This window comes from Ochlerotatus camptorhynchus, unplaced genomic scaffold (genome assembly GCF_037179485.1).
Source record: "Ochlerotatus camptorhynchus isolate MF236.1 unplaced genomic scaffold, CSIRO-AGI_Acam_v1.1 ptg000667l, whole genome shotgun sequence".
Lineage (NCBI taxonomy): Eukaryota > Metazoa > Arthropoda > Insecta > Diptera > Culicidae > Ochlerotatus > Ochlerotatus camptorhynchus.
The window spans coordinates 299,633-327,078 of record NW_027041145.1 but is presented as its reverse complement, the minus strand read 5'-3'; the positions used below and the strand labels follow the sequence as shown (position 1 = coordinate 327,078).

General features: G+C 41.5%; 6 protein-coding genes and 1 long non-coding RNA gene across 7 annotated transcripts; 2 read left to right on the top strand and 5 right to left on the bottom strand.

Moving 5' to 3' along the window:
- Window positions 1-451: 451 nt before the first annotated feature.
- On the bottom strand, window positions 452-1,222 carry LOC135714569 (uncharacterized). The gene has a single exon (XM_065237954.1). The coding sequence runs from the start codon at window positions 1,220-1,222 to the stop codon at window positions 452-454; it is 771 nt and encodes a 256-aa protein (XP_065094026.1).
- Window positions 1,223-2,481: 1,259 nt separating this feature from the next.
- Window positions 2,482-4,948, top strand: LOC135714578 (zinc finger protein 62-like). The gene is made up of 4 exons (XM_065237963.1): window positions 2,482-2,811; window positions 2,880-3,863; window positions 3,924-4,031; window positions 4,094-4,948. Exons 1-4 carry the CDS (start codon window positions 2,689-2,691, stop codon window positions 4,826-4,828), a joined length of 1,950 nt encoding a protein of 649 aa, XP_065094035.1. The 5' UTR covers window positions 2,482-2,688; the 3' UTR covers window positions 4,829-4,948.
- An 80-nt stretch (window positions 4,949-5,028) lies between these two features.
- SerRS (Seryl-tRNA synthetase) lies at window positions 5,029-6,929 on the bottom strand. The gene is made up of 2 exons (XM_065237964.1): window positions 5,436-6,929; window positions 5,029-5,369 (listed from the first exon to the last, which is right to left on the bottom strand). Exons 1-2 carry the CDS (start codon window positions 6,789-6,791, stop codon window positions 5,223-5,225), a joined length of 1,503 nt encoding a protein of 500 aa, XP_065094036.1. The 5' UTR covers window positions 6,792-6,929; the 3' UTR covers window positions 5,029-5,222.
- Window positions 6,930-9,579: 2,650 nt separating this feature from the next.
- On the bottom strand, window positions 9,580-12,474 carry Prp40 (pre-mRNA processing factor 40). Its single transcript, XM_065237970.1, has 3 exons — window positions 10,352-12,474; window positions 10,037-10,291; window positions 9,580-9,971 (listed from the first exon to the last, which is right to left on the bottom strand). The coding sequence occupies exons 1-3, from the start codon at window positions 12,377-12,379 to the stop codon at window positions 9,768-9,770; spliced, it is 2,487 nt and encodes an 828-aa protein (XP_065094042.1). The 5' UTR covers window positions 12,380-12,474; the 3' UTR covers window positions 9,580-9,767.
- Window positions 12,475-15,541: 3,067 nt separating this feature from the next.
- Window positions 15,542-18,225, top strand: LOC135714580 (zinc finger protein 236-like). The gene is made up of 2 exons (XM_065237965.1): window positions 15,542-15,755; window positions 15,820-18,225. Exons 1-2 carry the CDS (start codon window positions 15,633-15,635, stop codon window positions 18,223-18,225), a joined length of 2,529 nt encoding a protein of 842 aa, XP_065094037.1. The 5' UTR covers window positions 15,542-15,632.
- Window positions 18,176-20,469, bottom strand: LOC135714582 (zinc finger protein 616-like). Its single transcript, XM_065237966.1, has 3 exons — window positions 20,244-20,469; window positions 19,493-20,180; window positions 18,176-19,425 (listed from the first exon to the last, which is right to left on the bottom strand). The coding sequence occupies exons 1-3, from the start codon at window positions 20,364-20,366 to the stop codon at window positions 18,275-18,277; spliced, it is 1,962 nt and encodes a 653-aa protein (XP_065094038.1). The 5' UTR covers window positions 20,367-20,469; the 3' UTR covers window positions 18,176-18,274.
- A 4,303-nt stretch (window positions 20,470-24,772) lies between these two features.
- LOC135714586 (uncharacterized) lies at window positions 24,773-26,462 on the bottom strand. Its single transcript, XR_010518849.1, has 3 exons — window positions 26,281-26,462; window positions 25,503-26,208; window positions 24,773-25,445 (listed from the first exon to the last, which is right to left on the bottom strand). It is a non-coding gene; the product is annotated as an uncharacterized LOC135714586 (long non-coding RNA).
- Window positions 26,463-27,446: the final 984 nt, after the last annotated feature.

Here is a 27,446-nt window from a genome sequence, read left to right as displayed (position 1 = left end):
CCCGACCTACATCTACACTCAGGGCCGAGACGACTATGCAGAGCGCTGGCTGGAATAAGCGCGACTGAGGCAGAGAAATCAGGGGCTTCCACAGTGCTATCCACGATGCGTCTCGGTGGTGATGGTGGTGGTCCAGAAGCAATAAAGGTAGCAGCATTATTCTTGGAAATCGTGTAAACATCATGAAGTGTTGCACTGGAACACGGAAACTGATCAGGCAAATGACTGTAACTAATGTATGCATACTTGCCTGACGACGATGCTCGGGAGACCTCACCACCGAACTCGACCGCAGGGCCAGAACGACTCTGATGGCAGGAAATAGAACGGCTTTGATGGCGGGAAACAGCTAGCGCGACTGGATCGAGTGGTTCGAGGTCTCCCATAATGCGACAGGCAATGCGTTCTGATCTATAGCGCTCCAATTCACAACGCAAAATCCAATTCTGAATCAGCAGACTGGGTCTAGTCCGGAAATGGGAGTTGAGAACTCGGAAGGTCCCGGAATAGGAGAGATCGTGATGGTAGGCGTGTTCAGACGAGGCAACCACATGTTTTTTGAGCCGTCTTCAAATTCACGGAACAAAATTCCTTTCGGCCATGTATCCGATCTAAGAGCAGCTTCGCGTAGATTGGGATCCATTCCGACTTTGTACGAGATGAAGCTCATACGGCTGATGTCGGATCCTTTTTTGACTAGTGGCACAACCTTAATCGGATCTTCACACTGTACACAACCTTTGACCAGCTTCTCGATTGATTCAGATTTCACGCTAGGATGAATACGAGAAAGGTACAGCCAAAACAGCTCGGTGGGTTCAGGGACAGTAAGAACCTCGGTAAAGGCATTGTCGCCTGTTACTGCTTTAGAACCACCAACAAGTGGTTTGCTAGTGAGCGAGCCTTCATCGCGGCGCCGTTTTAATGGCGGTTGACGCATGAAATCGGAGTTTGTCGGAGTTGTCAATGCGATTCGTTTCGATAGCTGAGCGATCTGCTGTTCTTGCTTAACCATTTCCTTCCTAAGCTCAGCGTGTGCGATTTCCTGTCTCTCGGTGATAGAATTAATCACACTGCCAAACGACGAGACGGCAGTTTTGAACCGAGCACGTTTCATCAGCTTGGCGCACTCGTTACACATCCAAAACAGGTTCGGGCTAGTGTGGACAATATTCAAAAAAGCCTTATTTAGCTTTGTGCCGCCGCACTTTAGGTGAATCATCCTGTCGCAAAAAGCCATGCAGGAGATGGATTCTTCATCGCCTTTAACTGGTTTAGCGCATTGGTCACAGGCGGAAGTCATGCTGACTCAGTTTCCAAAAGTGATTTAGAAACAGCGGTGGAGATGCTCTAATACGCAAAGAGGAATTGGATTCTGAAGATCGCCCAATGCTAGTCTGATATCGACAATAACACAACAGTATACACTACAATATGTCCGATAGAATAACTTTTTCACTGTTTTCACAACACAAAATATGCTCTAATTAGACGATTATTGCAACGAACTGCACTTTCCACTAACAACCAGTACAATATTACAGGTATACCGAACGGAAAAAAACGAATAACGATAGCCCGTGTGATAAAAAATCGACAAATTTAACAGTGCACAATCACGACGATGTGAATAACAACAACTGTCATTACGAGCTTTGTTTTCTGAGTACAACGATATTTTTGTCAATCCCGTAGACATTCATCTCGATTTTTAAATTAAGATTTAAATTTTTGATCGTTGACACTAAATCTATTCGTTGACAGCTACCCAAATTTGAGTTTAGTTCACTCATAATCGCCAAAAGTGCAGGAACTCAGCGATGAGTAAAATTTGTCTCATGGTTTCCTGAGGAAAACCTAAAAAATCTGCCGGAAAATGAGGAAATTGACGAAAATTTTATTCATTCTCGGAGTAGTACCAATAGACTGAGTGAATCCAATCTTTACTTTTCTCAAATTCGGGAATTTTTCCCTGGAAAATCCTGGAAAAACCTGGGAAAACATGAGAAAAATTTACTCATCGCTGAATTCCTGCACTTTTGGCGATTATGAGTGAACTAAACTCAAATTTGGTTCGCTCTCATTCGCCGTGCTTAGTAGGACGAAAATTAGATCAAAAACCCTATTATCATCAAATCTTGACTAAATACTCATTTTATATGATAGTCCAAACACATTTCAACGTTAAAAAGTTGGAAAATAAATTATGACCGACTTTTGTATGGAGCCACCCCACTGTGGACCTGCATTATCCTCGTATTTAATCCCGGTCACGAATGTCTGGCTGCTTTGACGTCGACATCGGTGTTAATCAATACGATCCCAAGTAAACATTTGGCAGTCTATCAAGGCCAGTATTAAAAGTTAATCCGAGTTTGAGCTTACTGACATTGATAAATAGTTCGATTAGTATAGATTGTCATTTCGGAGTAAATAAAAACATTAAAACAAATGTAATGGTGCAGACTAGGAACAAAAACAAAGCAACTCATTCATCAAAAGGATCATTCTTATTTAACTGTGGGTGCTAGATAGAACTGAGCGTGAAAATGCTTGTAAAAAGTGTATAGCATCTTAGGACTGCCAACTAGCCGAACATTGCAAATCGTTCATTCAAGTTGTTTCAATTTTAATTTCGGCTAATCTGGCTAATCTAACTGGCATGCAATATCTAGTGCCTAATTCAGGATGGATGCATATTGTCGCACTTGTTCTGGAGTGGGTGACACTCGAGTGTTCAACCTGAGCACCGTGTCACAGATCAGCAGTGTGCGAATTGAAGACATGCTAATATATTGTACACAACTGGAGGTACGTAAGCCCATGGTAAAGTATTAACATTGTTTACAAGTCATAACATTTGCATCGACCATTTCCAGGTAACCCCAGAAGATAATTTGCCGCAGCAGATTTGTTTCAACTGCTTCATGTCACTGAACTCGGCATTTGAGTTTCGCAAACTTTGCTACAAGTCAGATAATGCTTTTCGGGAAACACTTCAAACCACTCTACAGGAAATGGAAATTGTTCCGAAATTAGATGTAAATCAAATAACGGATCAATGCCCAGCAGGTGTAATGATCAAACAAGAATGCCTGGAACTGGATGAGTTTACCATATCCATTATAGGCGACATTGAAAACTGTTCGGACTCGAATGATTTTCCCACACACGATCAGATGCAAAATGAAGCTAGGAAAAAATACTCGTGCGAAAAATGTGACTTTACCACTGATTCAGCAAATATATTTAAAAGGCATAAAAATCGAAAGCACCCTGTTCAGATCAGGAAGACTGACAATGTTGGTCCGGATAGCTTAAAAGCATGCTCTCAAGTAAAAAGAATGCGTACTATATACAAATGTGGAGAATGCTTCTTCCAGAACTACTCCGTCACTAAACTTAGAATCCACCAGGCCAGTAAAGGCCACACAAAGTTAACAACATATCGAGGAGTTTTGCCTTTGAGAAGATTTGATGAAAGAAAGGCTTACACATGTCCCCATTGTGGAGCCCGATTCGGCTATAAGGAAAATGTGAACAAACATATCCAGGTAGCATGTCGAGCATTTCACAACAATGCGCTCAAAATTGAAGAATCCGCAATAAGAAATGATCAACTTGCGTCCTCGATCAAAACTCCTGATGAGATAAAGTTTCGCATCGAATATCGCTGCTCAAAGTGCAAACAATCATTCGTCGCTAGATCGGCTTATGTTCGTCACAAGAAGCAGAATGAATGTCCCTCAGCATCATCCAAGAAGCAGGACAATTTATTGCCTTATAGGTGTGATTTTTGCAACTATAAAAGTTCTAGAAGGTTAAACCTGTACAGACATCAGATCGCACGGTGCAAAGAAGGGGTACGTCGTCGTGAGAATCTTCTATGAAGTCAAATGATGTTTTTTTTTGCTTCATTACAGGTCTACCTGGATGAAACATTGGAACCGCAGAATATCTTAGGTGATACCTTAACGAAGGTGTACAGCGATTCGAAAGCCATTGAGGGGTTGAAATTAGAATCTGGTGAGGTTAGTTTTATCCATCTAGTTGTAATTAAAATAGGTAGCAATTAAACGTTGTTTCTTTACAGCCAATCTTTCCCACCGAATACCTAACGGATGAGTACGACAATATCGGTACCTATCGTCCGCCGATCAAGCTGATAGACTCCGTTGAAGAGTTTCAATACTTTCTCGTAATTAAAATGCGAGGTTTACGTTGCTGTGCTTGTAGCGTGTTCTTCCTAGATAAAGCGTCTCTCGACGAACATCGGCGGACAGTGCATCTTTCGTCGGTCTGCAAAACTTTTAACGAAACAACTCAAATTTGTGAAAATTGCCGTTTACCCTTCTACCGATCGGATGGTTTCAACTATCACAGACAGTTGGAGCTGATTAATCGATTACTATTTTGCACCACTTGTGAAGTGATGGTGATCGGAAACACCGCATGGCTGGCCCACTGCAACACTCACCACGGCAAGAGAAACCTCGATGACAGCTACGAGAAAGTGTTCATCGGGGAGAAATTTCGATGCTGTAACTGTTACGTCCTGAAGGCTACTTTGGAAGCACTGGAGTCGCACCAAATGGAGGAGCATTTCCCGGAACGACTGAAAGATCAAGGAGCAGTCGAATACGAGTGCGACAAGTGTTTTAGACCGTTCGCTACAATTGACCAATGGGAGCGGCATATGGAAGTTAGGACGGCAAAGAAATTTTACCGGTGCGGAATATGTCATATGGAGTTTTTACTGGAAAAAGATGCCATCGCTCATCAGGACTCAAATGATAAATGTAAGGTGGTATCTAAAAAAAACTTGTAGGATATGCTTGTTCGCTCATATTGCACGAGTTCTGAAATGTGTGCCTACCTACTCCTACTAGGTATTGAAAATCTTAGAAACTATCGCGTCTGAGTTGAAAATAAATACATGGCTTTTAAAACCTACTATTGGTATCACATGACCCAAATAATAAGATATGTGTTTCATGCTCATACGCACAGAAAGAGACGAACCCCCTCCATTATAGGAAGCAGCCTTTATAAGCTTACGCATCGTTTATTAACTGATTTTAAAAGGTAAATCTTAGCTTGCAATAATGAGAGATAAATTAATGTCTGCGCCAATGTGATAGGAGGCAAATTCTCCGCTAATTGTAGCCATGATGCCGTAAATGCCTTTTTCGTTTTATATCGATAATGTTCATTGGCAGACTCTAAGCACCGGCGCCCTCCTTCTTGCCTCCCTTCTTATCCTTCTTAGCTGTGGCAGCCGCGGCTTCCAGTTCGATCGGGGCTGGCTTCACGAACGGAATCTCATCTCGGTACTGCTCCGGCATGTACTTTTTCAGTGGTTCCGGAACCTGCAATTCAAAAGGTTGCACATTTTAGCATCCAACATTTTGGACACACTATTCAAAACACCCTACCTTGATGCCGGTTTCCGTTTGGTGCGTCTCCAGGATGGCGCAAATCACACGCGTCGCAGCACACATGGTGGCATTCAGCATGTGCACATAATCCACAGCAGCGTTCATCTTCTTCGTTTGTCCGTAGCGCACCAGTAATCGTCTCGCCTGGTAGTCCAAACAATTACTACAGGAAACCAGCTCTCTGAACGCACCCGAACCAGCGAACCACGCTTCCAAATCCAGCTTCTTCGAGGCAGCATGATTCAATGCTCCGGAAACGATGTTGACCACACGATACGGAATGCCCAACGATTGACAGAACTGCTCGGCGTTGGCAATCATTTCGTCCATCATCTCCCACGATTTGTTGTCATGGGGGGAAGTCAGAACAAATTGCTCCACCTTCTCAAACTGGTGCACTCTGAAAATGCCACGCGTATCACGTCCATGAGATCCCACTTCCTGACGGAAACAAGTGGACAATCCGGCATATTTTATAGGAAGTGACGCTTCCGGAATCCACTCGTCCCGATGATAAGCAGCAATCGGTTGTTCCGATGTAGCAATCAGGTACTTCTCATCGGTACCACCTTCTTCTGACCTTTCACCTCCCTTGCCAACCACCTTATAAAGCTCCTCATCGAACTGAGACAGCTGAGCCACTTCTTGCATCACTTCCTTTCGCATAAAGAATGGAGTGTACAATGGAGTGTATCCCTTACCGTATAAACTGTGCAGTGAATGCTGAATCAGTGCTTGCTCGAGGAACACGGCTGGCCCGGTCAGAAAATATCCTCGACCACCGGATACAACCGCTCCCTTCTCCCCATTCATGCCATCGATCATCACAATCAGATCAACGTGAGAATACTTCAATCGCTTCTCGCAATCTCCAAATGTCCGCTCGACCTTATTCTCATCCTCATCGTTGCTAACCGGCACACTTTCGTGCAGGTGGTTTCCAACTTCCCGCAGGGCCGAATTTCTCTTCGCTTCCGCCTCATTTAGCTTCTTTTCGTTCTCCACTACTGCAGCATCGATTAATCCTCGCACTTGCTTGATTTGATTCACCGTCAACTTTTTCAGGTCCTCACTCTTCAGCGCCAGCAAATCACTCGCCACTTCCTCCGGTACCGCTTGATCTTCCGCTCCTTGTGGTTCCTTCTTTTTCATCTTCTCTCCGATTTCCTTGCTGCACAGGTTTTTCAGCTTGTTGAAATTGTCCGCATTGAAGCGACATTTTCGCCACTCACCGTCCTGTCCGATCACCGTTTCTACCAGCACCACATCCTTGAAGCGAAGCTCCTGGTTCTTTTTTACTTTGGCCGGATCGTGGCCCTTGTCGCTGCGGAACAGATCCAAATCGAGAACCATGGTGACTATTCGAGTAAAATCACTGATTCAAACTCGGCAACTGGCTGATGAAATAATAATCCTTTTGCGGATTAAATGCACCGAACAGTGGGGAAAGGATCGTGACTCCCGTTCTAAACGTGGCGAATGATTGGTTTGCAGAATTTGACAGTTAACACGCCAGTGAAGCAACTTCGGGTTCACCTTCGGGAATGATGGTGTAATGACGAGGGGAGCGTCGATGGCGATGTGGTGTAACACTTTTGGTCCATGCAAATATTACGTCCACGCCAAGACGAATCGGAAAAATTTGACCTTCTCCGATTTGTATGAAGGATTGCGTAATTGGGTTTTTAAATGGTATTGAGGTAAATTGCATATTCGTTAACGATTGAACCGAAATCCAAAATTCATCAATTTTGGTACAATGGAACTATTTTAAATAAATGCGATTACATTAGCAAAAAATACCAACTCAGCACACCTGCGTGGGACTTTGTATGAGAGCGACCTGTCAATTTATTACTTTAGTGTCAAAAAACAGTGAAGATATTATTTTGATTTAAATATCGAGATGAACGAAGCTCGTTCAGATGATATATGAGGGGGCTAGAAGGAAAGGGCTGTAAGTGACTTCGATCGATTCACTTCATCGACTTTCTCTTTTGATAGCCACAGCTTTATAAACAGATTTTGCGCTATTTCTGCCACATAGTTTGATAAAGGAGATTCTCATCTAGCATCCAGAATGGCACACGAATCAAGGAATGTGTTTGCAGCTGAATTATTAACGAAAGAGAAAGTCGATGAAGAGAATCGATCAAGGTCACTTACACCGCTTTCCTTCTAACCCCCTCATATGAAAATCGCTATATTATTTCAAGAGCAAATTTTCATTACGTCGAATGGTAGACAAAGGTAAACAAAGTCGAGCTATCAGTGTCAATCGATTCTCCTGCTATTACACTATATACTGTCCGAATATAGGATCAAATCCCATTTTTAAATTTATTTGCCAGTCAAATTGCTTTTTGACGTAATCACCTTCCTATCAAAATAGTTTTCGATGTTACTTAAGTCATCCAATTTCTATGGAGATGCCGTTTGACTTAAGTAACAGCGCTGAGAAACCCGTGAAAAGTGTACGTTCGTCGTTTCGCTTTCTCATTATTAAAGAGAATAAATCGAACTGTTTGTTGCTAAGATGATTTCGGTGGTCCTAAAATGATGAATGGGCTGCACGTAAGGAGACGTAATTGATAATTCTCCCGAATATCCTGGTAAATACACTTTGACTTAAGTAACAATAGGGGCCACCAAACGACGTATAATAACTTTTGACTCAAAAACCAGTATTTTTTAGCATGAAAGCTAGCAATTTGCATTTGTATGATTAAAACCCTGCTGAATATGTTAGACATTGCTATCACTATGAGAATGGAAATAGGAATAACTTTTCGGTCATCAAAACAAAACTTTATTTTTCTCGGATTGGTGCGCATGTTACTTACGACATAATGAAAATTTGCTCTTGATATATGATTCACACTTCTGCAAACATTCGGCCATTGTAGATCTGGAATTATCAAAATGGCTTCTTTGAAATTAAAAACAAAATTGTACGGAAACCTCGACGCAAACGGCAAACAATAACCACAATACACGCCTAGCTCACACCATCTATGATACTTATAAAAATGCAAACCTTTGGAATGTTCAAAACCACAAAACAGCTCAAAAATTTTATCAAAAGTTCTTGTTTTACGATTTCTGTCAATTTTTAAGTGTCCATAATTCCAAACATTCCAAAAATTTGCATTTTTCACGAGTTTTTTTTTAAATAAAATTAAAATCGAAAAGGACATTTTTTAAATATTTAGGTTTTTAACATATTTTAAAATTTTTACTAGAAATTACTAAAAACATTATTGGTATACTTTAACAGAAAAATAAATCTCTACAACTTTGTCTCAGACGTTATTTCGATCGGAAGTGCCGTTTTCGTGCTACAATTTTTGGAAACATTTAACAGGATCCAAAATGATCAAATTTTATCAAAAATGTGAATCATTGCCCATAACAAACAATTGTGCAAAGTTCCATTCGATGCAAATAGGAGAAGGATGAGTTTTTTTTTCGATTTGTTAATTGGCATGGAACTGCTCAATGAGGAAATACTCAAACCTCTCTGAAAATTCGCTCGGAGCAATTACATTTTAGCGGCACAGATGACGCTATTTTGCCTGTCCTAAAGCGGTCGTATGGGAAAACGAGAGGGTTGCCAATCTTCTTGATATGTCGTCTTCGGCCTTGCTTTATTTCCCACACCTTTTTAGTGAGAAGAGCAGTTCCACGCAAAATGACACACGATCTGATGCGACCTTCTCCGATTTGCATGAAACTTTGCATAATTGTTTGTTATGGCCAAATATACACCTTTAAGGTAAAATTCAGCCATGTTGAATTTCGCAAAAAACTTTTAAATTACGTATTTGATATTTTAAAACCAATAATAACTCTAAAACGACACTTCCAATCGAAATGACGCATTAGACAAAGTTTTAGTTGAAAATAATGGCTTTTCTGGAAAAAACATACATGGTGAACAAATTCAAGCCATTTAAAATAACAAAAAAAATACACTCTTTTTGGACAAAAAAGTAATCTTCTTAGAAATTTTTAAGATGGAAACTAAAAATTAACACAATTCATTTAATAACATATAAAGAGAGAGAGAGAGAGAGAGAGAAGAATCCCCTAGTCTATGGAGCGTTCGGATAGTTTTACGCAAAATCCAAACGTCTCTGGCTTCCTTATCGATAAAATATCCTTCTAATCGCAATTCCCTTCTATTGGCTAGGATCAAAGAGACACACTTACTTGTTACTGTTTGCTACAGCAGCACATTCTGAACTCCACACGAATGATACAATTAAATTATTACTTTCGTCCTCTGCCACTTCCGGCCAGCTGCACACCGACCGGATTCAACAGGGATCACTCGTCCATCTGTTCGTTCAGCTGTGCGAGCAGGGCAGCCCGTTGCGATTCCAGCTCCGACTCGGACAGGGCAGCATCGTCGGAAATTTTGGGTGAGCCACCCCCATTGCGACCGGAACCACCATTCTCCGGCGATCGATGCTTACCGCTGCTAACCGAGCGGGAACGACGCTTGTCCTTCTTCTTTTTGTCTTTCTTTTTCTGCGAAGGAAATTTTGCCATTCAGCTCGGCAATGATGGATAGGAGAAATTCAAAATTAGCATACCTTCTTCCGCTCGACTTCCGGCGAAGGAGATCGCGAAGGAGAGCCACCACCACCGTTCTTCGTCTCCAGAGCGGCATTCTCGTCGTACGACGGAGACCGCGAATGCTTCCGGTGCTTCTTTTTCTTCTTGCGCTTCCGTTCGCGTTCGCTTTGTTCGTCGCTTTCGGATTCCGAGGACTTGGAGCGTGACCGGGATCGGGACTTGCGCTTCTTCTTAGAGGGTTTCTCGTACTCCGGTTCCGATGCTTCGGATTCCTGTAAATTAAACAGATTGTTTTACAAATTGAAACTACCTTCATATGATGATGATCTTACCGATTTCGATGACGAGCGGGACTTCTTTTTGTGCTTCCGGTTCTTCTTGGATTTTTTCGAACGCGAATGGTGATGACTGCAAGAGTCTTCCGCCTCCTTAATGAACTCCTCCCACAATCGTTCTACCTTGTCTTCCTTCTCGTACAAATCGAATACCTCTAGATCGATGACCAACTTCTGAGCCGTCTCCCAGCTGTCGACCGCTGAGAGGCCAGCTTCAATCCAAACTCCCTTTAGCTCGTTCTCCATCTTCCGAATGCGACGAGTTTCTTCCTTCAGCCGCTCCTTCTCGGCTGCTTCCGCTTTCTCCAGCAGGGAGTTGTAGGTCAGCTTGACGTTACCGGCATCTAAAGTGGCAGATCGCTTGTCCTCGCATACCACCGTAGCGAAATCCTCGAAAGTCGTTATCGACTGAACCACAAATTCTTTCTCCTTAAGAATTTCTTTGATTATTTTCTTCTCATCGTGGAAGCGTGCTTTCAGATTTTCCACGTAAAATTTGAAAAGATCCAACGGAGTAGAACCTATCTGTCCGAGCATGGCGGAGAAACGCAAATCTGCTGAGATGATGGGGTAAAGCTCGACCCAAAGCGACATCGATGTAAGTTTGCCTTCTTCGTGCAAAGTGTCCAACAGAGCAAGGAATTGATCCCGATTCTTACGCTGTTGCCGTTTCATGCGCTTCTTTTCACGCTCCTTCTCTTCGTCCTCCTCACGTTCCAAGGTACGAATGTGCTCTTCAAATACTATCAACGCGTCTTCCTTGTCCATGCCCAGCAAATTCACATCGTTCTTAAACGAGCTATTCTCTAGAAGCATCACTTGCGCCTCGGACCATGTCGTTTGATAAGTGACCGTGGTCATCGCTTCCAAAAGTTCCCCAAGAACACGCATGTTTCGTTTCTTGAGAACTCTCGCCTCTTCCTTTTCCCGTTTCGACAGGTTGAATATACAATCCTCGTAAATGTCCCGACGATCCTGCTCCGGAACCGTCTTCCAAACATCCAAATTGGCGAACATTTCGTCACAACGATAGTACTTCAAGGTGGAGTTCATTTTATCCGACGACATGAGGAACTTCTCCAGTTCCTCTTTGGACTTTTTAACCTTTAGGCGTTGCTCCTCCTTTTCGTCCTTCTGTTTTTGCGTTTTGTACGCATTAAATGCTTGTTTCTTTTCCTGCAGCTTCTTGAACACGTTAAACTTGGGATCCTTCTGAACAATCTTCACACACTGTTCCCAGTTCGCACTGGATGGGATGTTCTTTTCCTTCAGGAATTCCTTGAACGCTTCAATGGCCTCTTTCTTATCTTTAAACTCGATTACGGGTTCCTCCTCCACTGGTGGTTTTTCTTCCTCCTCTTCCTCCTTCTTCGGTTCCGGATCTTCGGGAACTTCGATAGCTGCTAACGTTGCAGCCATCGCCTGATCCAAAGCGGACGATGAATTTTCCGCCGAACCGGGAGTGACTCCGGCTAGCGATGTTATTGAAGTAAGTGATTCACTGGCCGCTATCGCAGGGGACATGACCGGCATCACTACCGGAGGTATCATCATCGGTATTCCACCCGCCGCGGCAACAGTCTTCAGGGCAGCTGCTTTCGCCGCATCAGCTGCCACCTTCTCCGCGTCAACTTTTTCCTTCAATTCCAAATACTCCGGCGGTGCTACCCATTGGGATTCCTTGGTGTTGATGTTGTGATAGTACACTTTACCTTGATCCGACCGGTACTCCTTCCAGGGACACTGTGAAAGTAGTTTCTCATTCGGAGATTTCAGCTCGTCCGGCTTCTCCCACAGGCTCTGCTTGGTGACACTGTTGTAGTAGTAAATTCGCCCGTCGGGTGCCTTGTGTTCGGTCCACTCACTCATCAGCGACCCACCAACCAGCGGGATCATCGGAATGGTTGAAGGATCTGCTGCAGTAGCAGTCGTGGCACCAACAGGAGCACCGAATCCGGGAGGTGGAACACTAAAGGGTACCATCGCCGGAAAGGGCTGCATGCCGGCAACCGGCGGAACCGACATTATGGATCAAACTAAGCCAATTTTGGCCGAAATTTTCCGAAAAATCGCGTCGCTCTGAAACCGCGTCGATTTTTTTTCACTATTTCACCGCAAGCGACACCGCTGCGTGACGTTTGACGTTTTTGACGTTTCGCCTCTAACGCTTCCTTTCACGGCCAGCCAGATCAGCTCAAAATTGAGCCGAATCGACTCATAATTTACAGAGTTAATCATTTTGTTCGACCATTTTCCACAGAGATGGCGCTGTTCCGCTGGTAGGAAGTGATAAAAATCCCCATATAGAAATTGAGAGAAGTGGGAATAATTCACTTTCGGTGCATATTCAGGTCAAAAAAAAGTGAACAACAACCTAAAAAAATTAGTCAGGGGCTGTGTCATTCAGTGTTTTTCCCGGAAATTAATGCTAAACAAGCTACAATTAAATAAAAATGATTTTCCCCATACAATTTTACCTGCTTTACTACCAGTCCCCAGAGAGCCAAAAAAATTCAAATTTGAGAGAGAAATTCTCTCTCACGAGCTCAATCTCTTAACATGCCATGTATTTTGATGACACTCGATTAGTGATTTCCCTTTCACAGATTACAAAATAGAGTACCTTTCACTACAAAACATGTCTGGTACCTCTATATATGCATTTGCTTTAACATTTGAAGTCCCTCCTTTTTTACATATTCTGTGCAAAAGATACTTTATCGCCCCATGCATAAAATTCGGCAGGAAATTCTGTGAAGGGGGAGGTACTTTGTGTGCAGAATGTGTAAAAAGGAGGGACTTAATAATAATAATCTAAATGGGTATATATAGGTACCAGACATGTTTTGCACTGCAGTGTCCTCTGTGAACAATTAACGGAAAACAGATTGTGTCTAGTTGCCGATAGATGTCACCGCAAACAACAGCAGTGACATCTTATGGAACATGAATGCAGAAGCTTGACAAAATGATTAGTTGGGAGAAAATTCTACACGGAGAAAAAATACTACCCAAAATGTTAGTTCTTTTTACTTAATTTTGAGTTAAGTCTCTCACTTGCACTCCTTGGCGATATAGATCAGCCCAATAAGTTACTTTTGAGTAAATTGCAGATTCTCAAATTTACGTGAATTAAACTTAATTTTGGGTAGAATAAACTTAAGTATAAGTATTTTTTTGTTGCTGGTGTTAAATTGAAATTACTCAATTTTGGGTTATTGGCCAGAACCCCGGAATTGAGGGAAAAGTAATTAACTTTGGGCATAAATTTTATTAATTTTTGTACTAGAAATTACTCATAAATGTGTAAAATTTTAGTCTTTGTATGGATAGTCCCGCTTTCTTTCAAAAATGCGTACTTTATAGTAATTAAAGAGTTTTTTGTAATAACAGTGTATATACTATATATTCCATAGATAAGCGGAGGCACAAAAAGCTGTTTTGGCAATCATGAAAAATAAATGATCTTACTGGCATCCGTGAAAAAAATTCATACCGTCATAGATCATGATCATAGAGCTCTTCGTTGTGCAATTTTATTTTGTTTCGTACGTAAAAGTTCAAAATGAAGTGCAAAGCAAGTCTTTTCAACAATGTATCGAGGAATGGTTTGCTTTATCTTTCCTTCTTCCGTTGTCCGCGAAATAAATCGGAATGTGGAGTGTGGAAAGCGTTTTGTGCTCATAATATTACAATACTTCTCCCTCAAACAACACCATGATGATGTCATGCTCGTTTGGCTACACTAGCTGACAGTTCGTTTGGCTACATTATACCATAGAGGTAACTCTAAGACTAGAAGGTCCCGAAATAACGTCACAAACGAAGTTACAGACGACTAACTGGCGAAGAAATCAATTAAAATAATGTGGTTCGCTGTAATAGAATTTTCTTAGAAGCTTGTGCCATCAGCCACCAGATGGGCTAGTATTTTTGTTTTGATTTGAACATAGTTGATTTTGTGTGCAATATGATCTTTGACAGTGTGCAAAGAGTGTATCATTTTGTCATTTTTTAATGCATTTCAGTTTAGAGTAGAGTGAAAGAGATAGAACCAAAACATTCCAGTACATTTAGTGTTGCCATGTGGTACAATCCATTAGTAGTGTTGCCATGTGGTACAATCCAGTAGTAGTGGTGTTGCCATGTGGTACACTGAAAAATTGCAATAGCAGGAGCGTCACCAAAGTTTTCGAGCCGCTCCGTCTGTCACTTCGTTTGTGATATAACGTTGTACGATGTACATCGATATTGCGAACAAAATTACATCCATTGATGTATTATCATAGAGGCAACTCTAAGACTAGAAGGTTCCGAAATAACGTGCCTAACTTTTTGGCTCAGCTCTGGTACTCTCTTCGGTCCCAAGCTAATCGATTCACCCCTCGAAACATAGGAAAAACCAATAACCCCTCATTTTATCTATATCAAACTTTCATAGCGAATCAAAACAAACATTGCGTAGTACTAGAATTTCGACTAGAATGGGGTACGTTAATCGTTTGCTTGGGACCAATAGGCTAGTCAAGTAGTGAGCCAATTTAAAATCGTTAGTTTCGTATTGATTGTTGGTAATATCATAGAGGTAACTCTAAGACTAGTAGGTCCCGAAGAAATGTGCTCATCTTTTTGGCTCAGCTCTGGTACTATCTTCGGTCCCAAGCTAATCGATTCACCCCTCGAAACATAGGAAAATCTAATAACCCCTCATTTTATCTGTCAAACTTTCATAGCGAATCAAAACAAACATTGTGTAGTACTAGAATTTTGACTAGAATGGGGTGCGTTAATCGATTTGCTTGGGACCAATAGGCTAGTCAAGTAGTGAGCCAATTTAAAATCGTTAGTTTCGTATTGATTGTTGGTAATATTGTATCTGCTTTTTGCTATTACATCATTATTTCATACATCAGCTTGAATTACGTTGATCGATATTACATTTTTTTTGCTATGTGTGCCATTCCCAACTTAGTTTACCCATTTTTGGTTCCATTTTGACCGATCTGGGTTGATTCTTCCCAAAATTGGGTAGTTTTGAAATAACGAACAACTAACGGTTCAGTTTAGTACTACAGTTTTGGACAAATTTTATATCAGGCGCCACTGTTCAAAGATTGAGTACCAGATTCAATGTGTATAATCTAATACTACACTACACTGATCGTCCTAATTTGACTGGTTTGTTTATTGTTTTCTTCTGTAAATTTGAATTATTGTAAATTTGATGTATGCATTACCATATAATATTCGTAAAATACAGTGTTTGCTGTAACAGACCATGGAAGTTCGCTGTCGAATCTGCTCACGAACGGAGCCGTTTGCGTCTGTTCCGCTAAGTTCCCGACCTGAAGCTTCCCAGGAAACAATTTTCGACATGTTGGCATACTGCACTCAGTTGGAGGTATTGAAATACATTAAATTTTGCCATGAAAGTTCAACTAAAATTGAACAGTGTTTTCGAACAGGTTTCACCCGACGATTCGTTACCCCAGAGAATCTGCAGCGACTGTCTCAGGAATCTGACGGGGGCATTCGAATTCAAGCGACTTTGCCATCAATCGGATGCGTCGTTTCGACAAATGCTCCGGCAGGAATCCCGTGATGGAGAACCTCCACCCACGCCAACGAAAACCGATTCGGATACCTGTCCTACTCTGGTTGATGGGACCTCCACTAAAGGTCCTCAGCGAACGATCACTTATCAGTGCTGCTTCAAACGGTGCGACCGAAAAACCACCGATTACGTTAAATTGCGGGAGCACGCGAAAAAGAACCACCAAACCAGACGGCGTGGCAATGCGCTGAGAAGACGTCAGGATCATCACTTTGTTTGCGCCATCTGCATGGGTGGATTTAGTAGCAGGCTAGAGTGGAACATTCATCGTGCTTTGCTCCGAGGAGTGCAACGAGTTTATCAATGTTTTCGATGCAGCGAATCATTTCGTACCGAGGAAAAGCTAGCGACGCATATGGTTGCGGGAGGATGTGGACAACAGGAGAAAAAAGATGAGGATAAAGACGAAGCAACAGATGCTCAACTAGTGTCACTGCAGCAGCATTTGATTCGGCAAATTTTAAAAGCCAAAGCCACGAATGGCCTAGTGAGGATCAACGAAAAAGAGTATGACACCGTACTGAAGAATAAGGCAGCTTTCCTGGGGAGCTGGCACAGGAACGAGTTGAAAAACACAAGTAAACGGGTGAAACTATTTTACGTCTGTGAAGCATGCAACTTCCGGACAGAAATTCGTGACGAAGTGGTGAGACATTTAGAGATTGGAACCTGCACGCAAGGTTTCTACATGGCACTTGGCTTCCGTGCGGTAAAGTTGCACTATGTACAATCATTGGAATGCAAAACGTGTGGCTACCGGACTGAAAGTACCGGCAACTTGAAAAGACACCAGCTGATCCACAATCATTCCGGGATACGTAGAAACAAGATAACTAAACAAGTTGCCGAAAGAGAATATCCATGCGAGTACTGTGTAAGAGTTTTCACCACTTGTAATAACCGTAAACGACATCGGAAGACATGTGCACAAGTGGCAGGGATAACGATCTCAAAAGAACCGCTAAGCATTGAAGATGTGACCCTGTGTGATCAGTTGCGGGCCTCTAAAGACAATGCTTCAAAGGAGGAGTGCGAGGAGCAGCAAGAACTTCTGTTAACAGAATTAAAGATTGAAGAGTATGATCCCCTGGAAGCGATGAATCAAAGTGCACACGAACAGGAACAGACACCAGAACCACCCACAAAGAAAGTAAAACGATCGTCTATTGGTAAAACTGTGCCAACTTGTGAGATTTGCGGCTACACCACCGATAAACGGGGCAATTTTAATCGCCATTTGAAAACGTGTCGGAAGAAACTTCCACTCAAACTGTCGACTGTACGTCATGAAACATTTAGTACCGAGGGAACATTGGCCACGCGAAAGGCTTCAGAAAGATGTCGGCAACAAAAGGAAGACGAAAAACCAATCGATAATTCGCTAGCATTACCGTGGCAGGATTTGATTAGGCGAATTCTGAAAGCCAAAGCAACGAACGGTCTAGTGAGGCTCGATGAAAAAGAGTATGACACCGTACTGGAAAACAATGCATCCTTCCTGAAACGGCTCCATCGGGTCGAGTGGAAGCATTCAAGCAAACAGGTGAAACTGTTCTACGTCTGTGAGGCATGCAACTTCCGGACGGAAATTCGTGACGAAGTGCTGACCCATTTAGATAGTGGAACCTGTGTGGAAGGTTTCTACATGGCACTTGGATTCCGCGTGGTAAATGTGCGTTGCGTGCAAATATTCGAATGTAAAAAGTGTGACTTTCGGACCGAGAATACCGGCAATTTGAGAAAACACCAGCGGAGGCGCAATCATTTCGAAATACGCACGATTAAGACAACCAAACAGGTGGCCGAAAGGGAGTATCCATGCGAGTACTGTGGAAGAGTTTTCACCACTTCTAGCAACCGTAAACGACATCGGAGCACGTGTTCACGGGTGCCAAGGAGCACGATTTCAAATGTACCAATAGGACCGCTAACCACAACATTTGAGGACACCACTTCAAAGGAGGAGTGCGAAGAACATCAAGAATCTCTGTTAACAGAATTGAAGGTCGAAGAGTATGATCTGCAGGAAGCGATAAGTCAAAGGACTAACGATCAGCAACGGGTAGCAGAACCACCCACAAAGAAAGTAAAAGGACGTAGAAAACGATCGCCTAATGGTAAAACTACTGCGTTGATTTGTAAGATTTGCGGCTACACCACCGATAAACGGGGCAATCTGAATCGTCATTTGAAAACGTGTTTGCTGAAAGTTCCTCCCATACAGTCAACCTATTTCGGTTCGACTGACTCGGAGTAATACGTAATTTATTATGACAAACGTTCTAACAATTGTTATTATGGTAGTATTAAATTATATCGACCTTATTCAACGTATCCTGTGTCGCTTCATCGCGCTTTCTACTATGCACTATCATATGTCTATTCAGGCAAAACTTTCGCCGAAACCGAAATCCACAGGTGGTGCAAATGTACTTGCGAGTCGGATCCAATTCCCGCTGGTTCCAGTCGATTCGATGGTCCATGGTGACGTGTCTCTCAAGGACACTGGGATGGTAGAACCGTCTCTCACAGTACGGACAGTTATAGTTGAGTAGCTTGGTCTTGGTCGGCAGAGCGCGGCAGCCCCGCATGTAGTGAAGTTCTAATCTCCTCTTGGAAAAGAACTTCAGGTAGCACTTTTTGCAACGCAATTTTTCCTTCTTGTTCGCCATACATTGAATAAGATGGGTGAGGTTGTTGGTAGGCTCATTGCACCATTTGCAGTTGTACATTTTGCCTGGAATTCCGTCCACCTCTCTACCAGAGTCAAAGGAAAGTTGCTGGCGGAGAGTTCGCATCTTTTCCAGTCGCTGGTGATTTCTCAAACTTATCTCGCTTTTTCTTGATGCACCGCAGTGTTTACAAATGTAACGCTTGACATCGCTTTGCTGTTCCGTTGTTGACAGGTTGCTGACTTCCTCTTGATCTGCATTAGAAACCGGAAGCACTTTTATTGTGTCCTCTTTCTTCATCTCTTCTAGCAAGCCAAAGCCACGATTGCACATTCCAGAGTTGAAGTGTATAGTCAACGATGACGGCTCGTCCGTTAAGAATCCGCACGGACAGGTGAATCTGTTCACTGTGCAAGCCCTCTCTGAGTGCCCCAACGCGGTCTCCCTCGTGAAGCCATCGTTTCCACAGGTGTTACACTGGAACAAAGGTTGAAACGAATCTTCCCGGTGAATTTGCAAGTCTTTCACAGTTTGGAAAACCTTCCGACAGATTTTACATTTTACCCCTTCTTTTTCATTCGATTCGTCTGTGGTTGACTGCTGCAGTTCTTCCGTATGTGTCTTTTCGTAATGCTGAACGCACTGCAATTCGGAGTCTTGTACCACTTCACACTTACTGATGCAGCAGTAAAACTTACTCGGATCTCTAGTTGCCATCACAGAAAAGCCCATTGAGATCAATTCACTGCGCGTTATGTCGCATTTTTCCCTCCGTGCTGGCAATGCTGAAAAGTGCAAATAAATTAGCTTATTTTTTATTTCAACTGCATAAATGACTGAAACACTGCTCACCTTGTTTCACGCGACGCGAGCGTTGTTTTTTAACCGGTACAAAGCTGGCATTTTTCCCGTAAATCTCTTCACAGCATAAGGACACCAAATGTCGCTGGAGACTGAACTTCCTGTTTGTCGTAAATCCGCAAACACAGCGGAATAACTTCGAATGTGACCTACTGTGAAATTTGTGCTCCGCTTGATCATAAGTGATGAAATAGCAAACATCGCATTTAAAAGCCTTCCTCTTCACTTGCATACTATGCTGAAGTAGTTCTTTTTCATCGTTGAAACCACGAGCGCAAATAATACATACGAACTCATCGTTCGCCCTTACAACTTCATTCAATTCTTTAGCTTGCTTATGAAGAATCATAAAGTGTTCGACCAATTGATCCTCGCTTTTAAAGTTCTCCGTGCATGATTCATTCCAACAGCAAAAGAACATTACCTCGCCCTCATCATCATCATCCCTTACCATCCCTTCCTCCAAGGCAACATCTCTTGATTCCAAGGTTTCCCGTTCAACGGTGGCCTCTAGTTTCACATCACATGCTGGATACGCCTGCAAATTGTCTGGTGGCAGTAATAACTTTTGGAAATACGACTGGGACACGATACTGGTTCGCTTCAACTCGTAGCTGATCAGAAGTTGTCCGAGACAAATCCGACAAATTTGCTGGGGTAAGCCGTCTCCTTGGTTCACCTCAAAACAGAAACAAGAAACTTAACACACAATTTGATATTTTATGATGGGTCAAAATCTTACCTTCAATCCGGTGACAAACGCCATCATATTCAATACCGTTTCGGAGGAAATTTCAGAGCGATGGTACAGCGGAAGAGAACTGTCCAAATCATCCCGACAACAGATGCGGCAGTAGGAGCGCATATTTCAAGCTGTAACAATTTATTAAAAACAGCTCGGAACACAAAATTTTAATAGTAATTATTCTCAATTATTATTGAGACATTTTGCAAGCTGGCTTCCAAATTTAAACGACACTGGCGACGAAAATGTTCACGGCCAATGAGATCAACCCAAACTTGAGTTCAGTTTACTCATAACTCGCAGAAAGTGCCGCAGGAACTCAGCAATTAGTATATTGGCGTTGACGGCGACTCTGGTAGCTATTTACTCCTATATGGTAAAATCCATAAGCAAACGTCAGACTGTGCGTGAAACATGGCGGACTACGTACTAATATCCCTTCACTCCATCGAATATTCCCATTAGGTGCCGTCAAAATCGGCCAGAAAATGAGGAAAATTTATGAAGATTTTACTCAGTATTGGAGTACCCTAATAAAAAATAACCATAAACGAACGACAACCCAAATAATTGAACTTTTCCACTAATGGTTTGGAAGATACCCAGAACACGTCGTTAAGCAAAATAACCATAACAATTTTATTAGGGTAGTACCAATAGACTAAAGGCCCACGCACATTAGATCCGGATCGGACGCGTTGCGCCAAAGTGATAGCTAAATCTATTGTCTAACTGTCAAATTTACGTCAACGCAACGCAAACGGATCTAAAGGCCGGCGCACAATGAATACGTTTTCAGGTTTTTTAACAGTTAACCCATACATTATCTGTCAAAAAACCCGAAAACGCATGCATTGTGCGCCGGCCTTAATATGGGTGGCCCTTAAGAGAATCCAATCTTTACTTTTCTAGACCAACAATTGAAATAGGCGGAACAACCAAATGTAAACAATGGCTTTAAACGCAAATTCCTCGATAATCAAAACACAATCTAACACCACCATCTGATAGAGCAAACTTCCTTTATCGAATGACATGGTTAGCTTGCGTGGAAGTGGTAAGCGTGATTGCCTCTCACCCCAGCAGGCCTGGGTTCAATCCCAGACGGCGCCGCCGGGATGTTCTGAGGTATAACATCTCTGATCACGAGGGGAAGTAAAGCCGTTGGTCCCCGATTCATGAGTTGATGAGTCGATAGGTAGGGTCCATTGACAAAAACAAATCAAGGAAAAAAACAAGAAATTTTTTCTTGGAGAAACCTGGAAAACAGATGAGGCAAATTTACTCATCGCTGAGTTCCTATACTTTGTGCGATTTATGAGTAAACTGAACTCAAATATGGGTTGATATCATTGGCCGTGTTCCAATCCAAACAAAACATTTCACATCCTCTTTGTTTTGGCTTTTTTGACACTCGCTTGCCGTCTAACCTACACGCTAACTTGAAAGTACTCATTAATGAGTAAAAAAAGACCCATTTTGAAGAAAAGTGGCTTAACTCATTAATGATTAAACAATTTTACCCATTAATGAGTATCTGTTACCCATTAATGATTAACAATTACTCATTAATGGGTAACAGATGCTCATTAATGAGTAAAAAATTTACTCATTTAATGAGTTAAGCCACTTTTCTTCAAAATGGGTCTTTTTCAACCATTAATGGGTACTTTCAAGTTAGCGTGTAAGAGGAAGAGGAGACAACCCCTAATCAAAATAATCATAAAAGAGAGCTTAACGACGTGTTCGGGGTATCATCCAAACCATTTGTGTGATAGTTTACCCAACAGGAATACAGTTCAGTTATGGTATTTGTTTATTAGGGACTAGCTTCTTATTCTTTTATCTCTATCTATATCTATCTCTATCTCTATTTTACGCACTAATAATTAGCCAATCACGAGCTGGTTCGCGTTTGACAGAAAAGTTGTTCGTTTTCACCCCCGTATTGTCTCCTCTTCTCTTAGCGTCTAATAGTACGTTCAGACTACAGAGTTATAACATGTTATAGCGCTATCTTGATGGCGGTTTCTGTGTTGCAATTAGTTGACAACCGTTATAACATGTTATAACGGTTGTCAAATAATTGCAACACAGAAACCACCATCAAGATAGCACTATAACATGTTATAACTCTGTAGTCTGAACGTACTATAAGTTTGCGTATGAAAAGTTAAATTGGATAGGTAATATTATTGTCACAGACAAACAGACATAACACATTGAATATTTCTCACTGTAAAATATTGACGCTAAAACATTACCGCCATCTGTTGAGTACACTGTGGTGGGCACTACACTGAACAGATGGCGGTAGTGTGTAAACGTCAAACGCAAGGGAATTGACTATGCGTGCCACAGGTGGTGGTACTACCAACTACGATACTTTTAAATTGTCCGTTAAATGCTTGTTCGATGAACAACGTGCGAGAGTTATGTCTGTTTGTCTGTGTTATTGTTATTCAACAGCTGTATTCTCGTTATGTTCTCACGAAATATTCGCTCGAGCACAATGAAATACAGCTACACAGGCTCTGTAACAAAGTTCAAGGCGTTTCCGGTGTAATATATCAAGATTGTGAAGTACTTCAAAAGAGAGATTTCACTCATACATTGTGCAACGCTCTGTAGAATATGCCCTAAAATGTGGTATATTTGGTTTCACTCAGAGTTGTTCAAAATTGAGCCTTCAAATTCTTTAATTGAATAGCGATACTACCGATACGATTAAAAAAGTATTCATTTTACCGTGACGCTTACGACAGTCGCTCAAATTAAAAGTCACTCGAAGTAAACACAAAATTGCAGGTTGCCAAACCTTGGAGAAAAATATGTTAGTTGGCCGTGCAACTAGAATTACTTTTATTCTCTCCGCGCGTCTCTTAAAATATAACATCGTCTCTGGTTCACTATAGTCGCTATTGGCGTTGACGGCGCCGTCGAAAAATTTGCTCCTCCAGCTAATATAGACAGTTTCTTAGGGGAATTTTCGGTGGAGTGAAAGGATAGTACAAAGTCCGCCATGTTTCACGCACAGTCTGACGTTTGCTTATGGATTTTCTCATAGGACTAAATAGAGTCGGTGTATAATGAGTCACGCCAAGAGTGAAGCCAAGTCTACCTATTGGCCTGTCAAACTGGCTACCTATCGTGCAAAGTAAACAAACATTACGATGCTATGAAAGGTCCACGAAAGGTATCGCAATAAAATATAAAATATAATCGAAGAAATGATCATAAACCCGCAGTGAGCATTAAATTGTCATGGTATACGTTTGGTAACGATCAGTAATGAGAATTTCTACTATTTTTTGTTAAGATGATTGGACAAAATCACTAATAGAATGATTTACAACAGCCGCTATTTTTTTTGCTCGCTAGAAGTCATTTGAAGTTGATGTAGCAGTCCTCTGTTGCCAAGTGAAAAGAAAGGTAATCTTTCGAAAACCGTGATGCGAGTTCAACTGTTTTTCTCTTGGCGTGACTCATTATAGAGATTGCTAAAGTATGATTGTGTAAGTGATTTGTTTTCATCGGGAAAATTTTCCGCTATGAAGTTTTTTTTTCCCGATGAAAACATTTTGCGTATACGTATACGTGACGCACACTACGTACGATAAACGTCAGCAATCTCTATATACCGACTCTAGGACACTAGGACTAAAGAGCTACAGAGTCGCCGTCAACACCAATATGAATATAGCGACTATATTGTTATTGTTGACGTGCTATATTGTTTTCTTTAGTTTAAAAAAGGTGTAAAATCAAAAATTTATTATTTTTTTTGCCAGTTTTGTGACTTCTAGTAAATTTGATAGAGTTATCCGTGGCTAACTATGGAAGCCCGCTGTCGAATTTGTTCACGAACCGGACCGTTTGAGTCAGTGCTTCTGAGTTCCTGACTCGAAGCCCTTCTTCAAACTCATCTTCGAGCATCACTGGATTATTCATCTGCCTTCTTTACAAGGGAAAGTGTTCTCTTTAGGCTTATGAAAGTTGATAGAACTGTACTGGATAATTGCAGTCTATATTCATATTTACTTTTCAAACAAAAGAGGATAAATGTTTTCGAATAATAAAGTCATTTCGATAGATGCATGCAACGTTTTCTTCCTTCTCAGTTCTTGACCTTTTTTGATGTCTCCTTATTATCCTCAACCGCATTGTGTATATTCTTGCGATGCCTGTTAAGCGAAAACAAAGTACCAAAACGCTGTAAACAATCTTCGCACTCGTGCCGTTTAGCTTTGTCAAATCGATCGGATGTAAGATGCAATTCCGCCACATGCTTCACCAGCGTGTTCTTATTTGGAAACTTTATACCGCAGTGTTTGCACGACAACCAACTCTCAACTGAGCAGACCTGATTGGTAGTATGTTCCACATATTGATTATACATTTTAAAACTTTCGTTACACTTGGTGCATTTGTATTCCTGATCTTGGCCCGCGATCATTTCGCTATTTACCATGCACTGGACCAGATGAGTGACGTCATTAACGATCGCGTTACACCAATGGCAAGTGTATTCCTTTTGCTCAGATCCTTCAATTTGCTTTCCTGCGTCGTGCGCTTCTTGTTTTGCCAACGCAAGGGATAGTTCTGAGTCCATGTGTCTTCGTAGATTCTCGAGTGTCGTGAAAGATTTCTCACAATATTTACATTTAGGGAGTTGCTTTCTCGGACCAATGTGATTATTTGATTTGTTTCTTTTGGTTCTCACGTATTTTAGCGTACTACCTTCCTGCGGACAACCCGAAGCCTGTATGTGACGCTTGATAGTACCTAGGTAGGATGTCGAATAGCCACAGCTGCATCGATGCATTTTCGCCACGCAAGACGTAGAAGCATGTAAAATAGCAGATTTTCTCGAGGTGCAATTATAGCGGCATGTATTGCAACGAAATGTGGGAGCATAAGCATCTTCCAGATGAATCTGAAGCGCCTTTTTTGTAGGCAGTCCATGAAAACAAATCGGGCATCGCACCACATTCCTGCTACCCGAATCACTATTCATGTTTTCCACACGCACTTCAGGATGTGCTGTCTGGAAGTGGTCACTCAATTGCTGCTGAGTTTCGCAGACGGTGGCACAATGAGAAATGCAACAATAAAACATGCTTGTGTGGCGACTCAAAATGAATCCCATAGCCATCATTTCATCGTTCGTTTTATCATCAGCGATGTGCTCTTCAAGTGCTGAAAAAGAAAATAATTATTAACTTAGACTTCCATCCATCCACCCGTACCTCATACCGTTCCATTTCTGTTGCCTTACTGGACGTTTGCGTTTGGATGGTACACATTTCGCCTGGTGTCGTTTAAAGCTAAATGTGAGGGTCGTTTTGAAGCCACATTCACATACTTTCTCTTTCTTGTTATGCGCTCGAGTATGTTCCCCGTACAAGGCTTTGGATTCCGTTTGATATCCACAGTACAAACAGTGGAACATTGCTGTTTTCTTCCGATTTCGGTGCTCCACCAGGTTGATCTCATCCGTGAAAGATCTGGCACACACGATGCAATAGAATTCGGATTCATTGCACTTAGCTGCATTTGATTTCTTTTCCAATTGATGATCGGATGCAGCGTGCTCTATCAGTAGTTCTTTGAACTGATAATTGACACCGCAGTTCGGAAAACAGCAGTAAAATTTGTCTTCAGTTCCGTTTTCTTTGTATCCCACATTGTCCGTTTCTACCAAATCGGTAACCATTTCTTCAGCGTCAACGAAAGGTTCAAACTTGATCTGTCCTAGCGTTAAGCAGGACTCAAGATCATTGTTATCAAATTCATCGCAGGGCAATGTTTCTTCCCTGGGTAGTTTCTGGTTATCGGTTTGAATTGTCTTTTGGAAATAGGTATACGATTCGATGCAGAGTTGCCTCAACTCGTACCCAGCTACCAAGCTTCCCATACATATGCGACATATCTGTTGTGGTAACTTATCTCCAAGTGCACCCTGAAAAGGACATTAAAATCTGTTAATATTATAAATTTCTTTTCATTCCGGGTAAATCCAGGTGACACCTACCTCAAGTCCTGTCATAGACTGCATCATGCTCAGAACCGTGTCACTATAATCACTTTGATAATTCAAGGGAAAGAAATGCTTCAACTCTTTACGACGGCATATTCTGCAGCAAATATCCATTTCCGTAAGAATTTGTTTTAAATAACTAAAAGAAAAGATTCCACTTCAAAACAACCGTTTCAATGCACTAATCATCCTCGAAGCGAACCTAAATCCAGGAAATAAACAACAAAGCAAAGATAGTTGACAATTTCACGCTTAATTTAAATTCTCCATTTCTAGAGTAACATTTGAAATGGGCCTATGTCCAAAACGTAAACAAAATCGGGTTTTGATTAAAGCCCTACAGTACTGTTAAGGGCCACCCACATTAGATCCGTTTGCGTTGCATTGACGTAAATTTAACAGTTAGACAATAGATTTAGCTGTCACTTTGCCGCAACGCGTCCGATCCGGATCTAATGTGCGTGGGCCTTTACTGTAGGGCTTTAGTTTTGATACCATTTTTTAGCACCGCTTGATAGCTACCCGAAAAAAAAATTAAGTGAAATTTTCAGTGGAAACAATGCACTAACATTAATATTTATTGTCGACAATAAAAATGATTGTTATAATGTTGTACTCTTCTAAAAACGGCAAAACTGCTACCTAAGCTGAACAATGAATGTACATAATAAAATGTTGTTACAATGATTTTTATCGTATTTTTCATTTATTTTATTGTTAACATGATTCGATCATCAACAATAATGAACAACTCTATTACAATAAAAATTGTTGTTACATTAAATATTGGTGTGTTTTCATTGTGGGTTACTTCACGAACAATAAAAATAAATCTGATTGAAGCATGCAGACTATGAGAGGGTCAGCAACACTGCCAATGCAATCAAGATAGGTGCAGCTCGTATGGCTCTGGCTTTCCCTAATAAAATTGTTATGGTTATTTTGCTTAACGACGTGTTCCGGGTATCATCCAAACCATTTGTGGAATAGTTCTATTATTTGGGTTGTCGTTCGTTTATGGTTATTTTTTATTAGGGTTGACACACACAAAAAACAAAAATTGTTTTAATAAGAATAATGCCATTTCAAATTAAAAGTTTCCTAAATTTCATAATTTTAACAACGAAAATATTCAAAATAAAAGTTATTTTTTTGGTTTG